The sequence below is a fragment of the Sycon ciliatum genome, chromosome 3 (assembly GCF_964019385.1).
Source record: "Sycon ciliatum chromosome 3, ocSycCili1.1, whole genome shotgun sequence".
In the NCBI taxonomy this organism is placed as follows: Eukaryota; Metazoa; Porifera; class Calcarea; order Leucosolenida; family Sycettidae; genus Sycon; species Sycon ciliatum.
The window spans coordinates 25,044,205-25,052,422 of record NC_088645.1 but is presented as its reverse complement, the minus strand read 5'-3'; the positions used below and the strand labels follow the sequence as shown (position 1 = coordinate 25,052,422).

General features: G+C 47.1%; 1 protein-coding gene across 1 annotated transcript; it reads left to right on the top strand.

Moving 5' to 3' along the window:
* The first annotated feature begins 644 nt into the window (after window positions 1-644).
* On the top strand, window positions 645-4,634 carry LOC135812949 (uncharacterized protein K02A2.6-like). Its single transcript, XM_065326168.1, has one exon. It carries the CDS (start codon window positions 645-647, stop codon window positions 4,632-4,634), a length of 3,990 nt encoding a protein of 1,329 aa, XP_065182240.1.
* Window positions 4,635-8,218: the final 3,584 nt, after the last annotated feature.

Sequence of the window (8,218 nt, the reverse complement as noted above, 5' to 3'; positions counted from 1 at the left end):
GGTGTTAAATAGACTACTACTAGTACAAGTAGTTCTGTATTACAATGATGTTATTAATTTGTGTTGTATTACGCATACTCTTAGTCTTACTTTGTAGCTGATTGCAGGAGTGTGTAACAGTTACGGCCAAACTCTCCGCCTACTTCTAGTTCCCTAGCTTCTGTAAGGATTCTCAATTTCTCATCACAAACCCCATTCTAGCTTCGAAGGGAATTCTATTCCAGTGGATTTGTTCTCAAACAAATTCTTTGTAGTATTTGCAGTAGTCGCTCACTCTATTATTTGTTTGTCGCATACGTGACTTTCCTTTCTCTCCTTCTCAAGGCTGCCGGATGGGACAGAGCATGTGGTGGCAGTTGAATAACACAGTAAACAAACAGACGAGTTCTAGATTTTTTAAAGAGAGAGAGAGAGAATATTTACAACGGCTTTGTTGTGTATGCAAGTTAGTCATTATATATCTACTACACCGTTTGCTACTGACTGCGCATGCTCGCATATGGTTGTTGTTGTTACTTTACCTGACCAAGAGGAATGTCTTACAAATGCTAGTGTTTGTGTGTGTCAGTAAGAATGCATGAGTGTAATGGAATGTTAGTCCGCAAGGGGACATAACAATTTGGCGACGAAGATAAAAGACGAAGATGTCGCGATCGAAGCTTGAAATATTTGAAAAAGGTGATTTTCGTGAGTATGTAGAGAGACTCACGTTTTATTTTATCGCCAACAGTATTGGACAAGTCGCAGCTGCGGCAACCGCGGACCAGGAGAGAGCGGCGGACACGCAAAAGGCAGCTGTCCTGATCAGTCAACTCTCTGCTGAGAACTACTCGATTCTGAAGAGTCTTTGCCTGCCGGACAAACCAGCGCAGAAAACGTTTGAGGAACTCGGAGAATTGCTTTCAGAGCACTTCAAGCCTAATGTCAGTGTGTTGGCGGCGACTCATAGATTCCAGAGGATTTGTCAAAAGGATGGAGAGTCAGCAACACAGTATGCAGCTAGACTAAAGCAAGCAGCCATGGACTGTAAGTTTCAGGCGTATTTGGACAGGGCACTCCGAGACCAGTTTGTCAGTGGGTTGAAGTCGATGAGTGTTACGAAGGAGATATTGTCGAAAGCAAAGGAGACCTCAAGTTTGGCGGACATTGTGACGATGGCATCAGCCTATGAAACTGCATCGAGAGAGTCGGAACAATTGACGGCGCAGTCCGTCCACGCCGTTCGTTCGCGCCAGTCGACGAGCAAGCCAACTCCAACTTTCAAGTCGCACGACAAGAAATGTTTTCGGTGTGACAAGGCTGGTCACAAACCGGAAGAGTGCCGCTTCAAGAGTGTGAAGTGTCACGCGTGTGGTACGGTGGGTCACATCGAGAGAGCTTGCCGCAAGAAGAAGTCTGGACAAACCGTCCATCACATCGCGGAAGAAATTGGTGAGTTCGTTCCATGTGCTAGTAAACCCGATGTCACCATGTATAGTGTAAATGCAATGGGGCGACTACCGTACACTGTATCATTAGATGTAATGGGTACCACTATCCAAATGGAGATTGATACAGGAAGTGCTGTCACGATTCTCAGCAGCGCAGATTTCTTGCAATGCAATGGTGTGCTGAGTAACCTGATGGAATCCAGTATCAACCTTGTGTCCTACTCTGGAGATGTGATTAATTGTCTCGGGGAAGCGGAAATGGAGTTCCGAATGGGCACACAATTGCACACACTATTGGTGAGGGTTACAAATGGAAACCGTCCATCTATTCTGGGCAGAGATGCAATGGCTTTGTTCAAACTCCCCTGGAAATCAATTTTCGAAGTGCACCAGGTCGAAAAGTCTGGCGCTAAATTCATTGAGAAATACCCAGGGTTGTTCGACACCTCAGAAGTGGGAAAGGTGAAAGGCGTGCAGGTGAAATTGCATGTGTCTGATGAGAGCCCTGTTTACCGAAAGGCAAGGCCGGTACCACTGTCAATTCGGGAGAGCTATGTTGAGGCTCTGAATAAATTGGAAGCAGATGGTATAATCGAGAAAGTCACGCATTCAGAATGGGCCTCCCCCACTGTCACGGTAGAGAAATCAGGAGGTGGGTTGAGAATCTGTGGTGACTACAGTGGCACTATCAATCTGCATTCTAAATGCGAGCAATACCCGCTACCCACTCTTGAGGAGCTATTGCACAAATTAGGCCCGGGGTCTAAATTCACGAAGCTGGATTTGTCGCAAGCCTACCACCAGCTAGAGATAGCACCTGAATGTCGGAAGTACACCACGATCAATACCATGCAGGGGTTGTATCAGTACAAACGACTCCCTTTTGGTTTTCACAGCGCCGTATCTATTTTCCAACGGGTAATGGAAGAAACCCTTAGCGATTTGCCAGGATGCGGGGGCTACATCGACGATGTGTTGTGTACTGGTCGTGATGAGGAGATCCATGAGAAAAATGTGGATCAAGTGCTATCTTGCCTAAATGAGAAAGGATTCAAGCTCAATCCTAAGAAGTTCAGCTACATGGCGGATAAGCTAACGTACCTCGGTCATCAGGTAACCGCGCAGGGAATCGCACCCTCGCCTGATCGAGTGAATGCCTTGAAAGTCGCAAAGCCGCCTAACAACGTGAATGAATTGTACTCTTTTCTGGGTGCGGCAAATTTTCAACGGAAATTTGTACCTCGGTTCGCAGAGATTGCTGCACCACTGTACAACCTGCTCAGGAAAGAAATGAAATGGCAATGGAGCAAGGCAGAGGAAGATGCATTCCAGGCCTTGAAAGATGCAATGTGTGAGCATACGCTATTAGCACACTACGAGGTCAAGAAGCCAGTCACACTCCAGGTGGACGCTTCTCCAATGGGTCTAGGTGCCGTACTATTGCAAAGGCAAAAGAATGGTGATGTTTTGCCGGTTGCTTACGTGTCAAGGAAATTGACACCGGCTGAATCGCGTTATGCACAAATCGAACGGGAAGCCGTAGCTGTGGTTTTCGGTGTTACGAAGTTCCAGAAATACTTGCTAGGGCGCCACTTCACGCTTCAAACCGACCATCAACCACTATTGAAGTTACTGGGAAACAACGAACCAGTTCCTACACTTGCATCAGCTCGCATCAAGAAATGGGCACTAATGCTAGCTGGCTATGATTATGAGATCAAGTATTTGCCAGGCAAGGAAAATGTCTACGCGGATTTCCTGTCTAGGCAACCATGTGAGAATATCAGTCCGTCTGCAGAGGAAATGGTTACGGTTCGTGTCTTGCTAGTGGAGGAAGATACGATAATCAAAGCAGACGTAGTGAAATCGGAAACAGCTCGTGACCCTGAGCTATCTAAGGTGCTCTACTATGTAGTGAATGGTTGGCCTAGCTCAGTACCCCAATCGTTTCGGTCTTACCACAATAAGAGGGATGAGCTGTCTGCGGAAGATGGTATCCTATTGTGGGGACAACGAGTTGTCATACCCAAATCACTAAGAATGGTATTGCTACGTGATTTGCACACGGAGCACTTTGGCATGGTCAAAACCAAGCAAATGGCACGACGGTACTTATGGTGGCCAAATGTGGATCAAGAGATTGAAATGTTGGTCAAGGCATGTGCTCAATGCCAAGAAAGTGCGAAATGTCCACCTGCCAAGTCGGGAACCTGGTCATGGCCAAACGGTCCTTGGAAACGGGTGCATATCGACTTTGCAGGACCATTCATGGGCAAGATGTTCCTGGTTGTGGTGGATGCATACACAAAGTATCTGGATGTAATTGCAATGTCTAATGCCACGTCTGCAACCACTATTGCGGCTCTGCGGCACGTGTTCTCTGTGTTTGGTCTGCCGGAGCATCTTGTTTCAGATAATGGAACCCAATTCACGAGCGAGGAATTCAAGGCTTTCCTCCGTGCCAACGACATTGTGCACACCCTGACGGCTCCAGGCCATCCGGCTACGAATGGACTTGCTGAGCGCTATGTGGGTGTGTTTAAGCAGAAGTTGAAGGAAATGGGTGCAACGAGCGAACCACTGCAAGCTCGGCTCGACAGGTTTCTGCTAACGTACCGCACGACACCCAACCATGCCGGCAGAACACCTGCGGAGATGATGTTTGGACGCCAGCCACGCACGCGGCTCAGTGCTCTGCGTCCCTCGCAGGTACGTCAACAAGCAAAGGCTTATGAGGACGGCAATCGCGTCAAGCCAGCGTTCACAGAGAGTGACTCTGTGTTTGCGCTCAATTTCGGCAAAGGTAATCGTTGGGTCCCGGGACGAATTGTGCGTGTCCTCAGTGACTACAACTATGAAGTACAAGTGGGTGATGTGTTGTGGAAGCGTCACCGAGATCAGTTGCGTCTACGGTCAGTTCCGGCAAGCTTGAGTGCATCGCTGCCAGAACCACTGTTGGATACAATCGATCAGACGTCGCCGTCACCAGTGCTGTCAGACGTAGGAGAGTCGTCACTGTCCAGTGATTTTCCGGCTAGCGTCTCGCCACAGTCTGCTACTGTACAAGTTGAGGCGGATCCTCCTTGTGAGCAGTCTGCTCCTGAAGTTGGTTTACCACAGGTCGAGAATACTCCCTGTGAAACCACTGTTAGACGTTCGTCTCGGCGTAGTGTTCGTCCGGATAGACTGATTGAACAGTTTTGAGCCGTTCCCTGATATGTCATTGCTGGACTGTTTAGCGAACTAGTAATTATTACCATGTACAATAGTGTGCAAGATCCTTGGTATTGCTAATATTGACTGACGGATTCCTGCGTCAGATTATGTTATTGTAGTGCTGTGTCAAAGTTTAAGAATTCACGTACGGTGGATTGATGAACTTATTTTATGTGTTTCTTCAACGATTTTTGAGGTATTTAATTGTGGTAGAATATTCCCTGGAACATTCTTGAAAGGGGGCAGTTGTTGTGTATGCAAGTTAGTCATTATATATCTACTACACCGTTTGCTACTGACTGCGCATGCTCGCATATGGTTGTTGTTGTTACTTTACCTGACCAAGAGGAATGTCTTACAAATGCTAGTGTTTGTGTGTGTCAGTAAGAATGCATGAGTGTAATGGAATGTTAGTCCGCAAGGGGACATAACAGGCTTGGAATGTGGAAATTGGGTGCGCACCACCACTGGCTGTTACTTTGATTGTCACAGCACAAATCACCCGACTAACGTCACTGCAGCCGTCACATACATGTACGTGATGTGTTGCTAGACCTAGTCATTAGATGCTCATGCATAATTTCTGCAAGTGTCTCCTCTCCCATACACCGACGGCTGTATGCACAAGCTATCCATTATGGGGGGCAATAGATGATGTTTGGACAACTAATGACGTAATACGTCTCTTCTGGCTACGTGCACACGCGCATGTGTGTGTGTGTGTGTGTGTGTGTGTGTGTGTGTGTGTGTGTGTGTGTGTGTGTGTGTGTGTTCTCTATGCAATTCTCAGGTTCTCTCTGATCTGATCTACTTGTCACCAAGCCTGATGAGGGCATACAGCCAGGAGGCCGCCAGGAAAGCTAATCATCACCAGTCTGAGGTGTTGACGTTGCGCATGTTTGCGTTCAGAGTGCTTGAAGCCATGCACTCAGACAATGGCGTTGGACCGTTGCTCATGGCGGTGGAAACTGTAGTGGATAACTGCCCGGATGATCAAATCGTGGACATGATCATGTTGCTAAGCAGCCTAGCGTGTCACAGGCAAACATCCGCATTCTCTACTTCGCTACTGCAAGTGTTGGAACGCTTGAGCTCTTCAAAGCGATCGACAACACATTTGATTGCTGACATGATCATCTCCTGCTGCTCATCTCTCCTTCAAGCTGTCAACAGCGGTAACACTATCACCGCTACCCTCACCTCTAGCAGCAGCAGTGGCAAGACTTCATCACCCGCATCTTATCTGCACCCTGACCACCCTGACCACCAGCAGCAGCAGCCCCCTCTGGATAGCTTACTCCACAACATGTTACTAGCGTCCGGTGGCGACGAGCAATTTCTTCTATCCGCATCTAGACTAGACCAGCATGCCACAAGGTTCTGGCTCGCCGATTGGTTTATGCGCACTGGCTGTGAATGTCTGCCCAGTTCACTGACATCACTGGCTGCTGTTCCGGCCATGTCTGTGTTTCTGAAGGCGCTTGGCCATGTGCTCGGTGCACTGGAGACAGCGGTTAGCGAGCTCAACCGTGATGCTATTTGTCTGTCCAGTCTCCGTGATTGTCGCAGAGTACTTGCTGCAAACATGCCGTCCAATACCTGAACAGACAGATTCTCAATATCACCAATATGAAGAAAGAAGATGAGTGACAGAAAGCATGGGGGTCTTTACAATCTATGCCAATGTGTGTGGCTTATTATTATTGCATACCATTTCTTGCTGTCTCTTTTCTTGGGTCCGACTGGCAGCGGGGCAGGAATTAATGAAATAGAAAGGTTTTTTGGCCGAAAGGCGTGTTTTTCCTCTAGCCCGGTTGAGCGGTCGCGGCTAGGAATGTAGGGAGTCATTGTTTTCAGGCGCTCCCCTGCTGCCCAGTCACCCATGCTCACCACTGGCCATGCTTTTTCAATTGATTTTACCGCCTTTTCTCCCGCTTGCTGGCGGTTCTTTAATGGTTTTAGATGTTTTTCAGCTAGTTATCTATTTTAATACTGAGTATGTGGCTGCGAGTGTGTTTTTTTGCCGCAAGTTCTACTCATTTCTGGAAACCACTACGGTGGTGAGTGTGATTGCTCTGGTAGACCACTACCCCACGTACTGAACAATTGCTTTGTGAGTGAAAACAAGAAATTATAATCACCGCCTGCTCCCAATGCATGTACAATAGGGCTTGAAAGTGCTACGTCACAGCATAGCAACAATTTCAAAAATTCAAAAACTGGATCCACTTGGATCCAGTTTTTGTATGGATCCAAGCACATTTCAAGCGGTCTTCCCCACAGCATGGTGATGTAGCCAGTGAAACTGACTGATTTGCCTACTGGGAGCGGGTTACAACTATAGTCTGTTTCAAAAAGATTAGCAATCAGGTTTTGGTCTTAAAAAGTATGAAGATAAGGGAAAATTGGACAACGAAGTACATAAAAGGGCTGGTTAGGGCACGGCAAATTGTTCTGTGAAGGTTTCGGAACAATTGGACCAGCCGTTAAGGAGTTAGAATTTCGGCCAGGTTTCCGGCCTTTTCCCATGGTTTACAATTTGCCCTGGAAGCCAGTATCGATTTTCTATCAAAACCCACGATTTATCTTTTCCTTTCTGGCCTTGTGGTTATGGATGCTGTCTGCTGACCATGAAGTTGCGAGTTCAAATCCCAACCTATCTTCAACTCACACTTTTTTTCATTGTTTTTTTGGTGATCAAGCAGACTTGTTGTTGTTCACGGTTGTTGTTGTTGGAGCTCCCGCTTCCTCTCGAACTGACTGACACTTGACTGGCTCACGCCATGTGAACACACCCTCAACACTGAAACGGTGTGAGTGAATACGGAAGTCATTGCGCTGTAGCTACGTGTTGAATACACCGGCACATCGATCGATCGATTTCTTTTTGAGAATTATTTTAGTATTTCAAGATCGCCAATTTATTTGAATTTAGAAGTCAACGCCGTCTTCTATCAGCTTCCACAGGCGTCTGCTTTTCTCAAAATGTTGTCGAAGTCATACGGATAGCTTCGCCAAGTCATGGCCTTGGGAATGAGTCTGTGTCGATGTCGTTTTCGTCACATGGTGAGAGTAAATTGCATCGCAGCTCAAAGAAACTATTTGGTCACAAAACATATTGGGACCCATGTCGCTCGTCAGCCTTGGCATTTACTACACTTTCGACATGTCCTCTCTGACTCCAGTCCATAATCGATACGAGGAAGAACTCGTTTGTTGTGAACCAGACGTACACGACTGTACCGACATCGACCTGAGTGAGTTGTCATTTTTCATGCTTTCGCGCGGAATATTTCTTCGAGTTCACAGTGAGTTTTGTAGGCAGCGCTCGAGCGCTCATACGGATTGGCCAAATGCTAGCAATGACTTGGCAACAGGCACGTGTCTTGATGCCATGTTTGGGGTTCGCAGCTCGGGATTCAGTTTTGACTTTTCTCATACTTCAGTACTCTCCGACGCACTCAGAAGAACTACGATGGAAGAGCGCAGAAGAAGCTATCTCCTCACTCGTTAAAACAAAATGCCGTCACGATTTATTGAAAGAAGTGGTTGTGATGAGTTGGGAATGCAAT

Bases quoted from the DNA above. Each gene is read 5' to 3' on its own strand.
- LOC135812949 (XM_065326168.1), top strand. From the start codon at position 645: ATGTCGCGATCGAAGCTTGAAATATTTGAAAAAGGTGATTTTCGTGAG.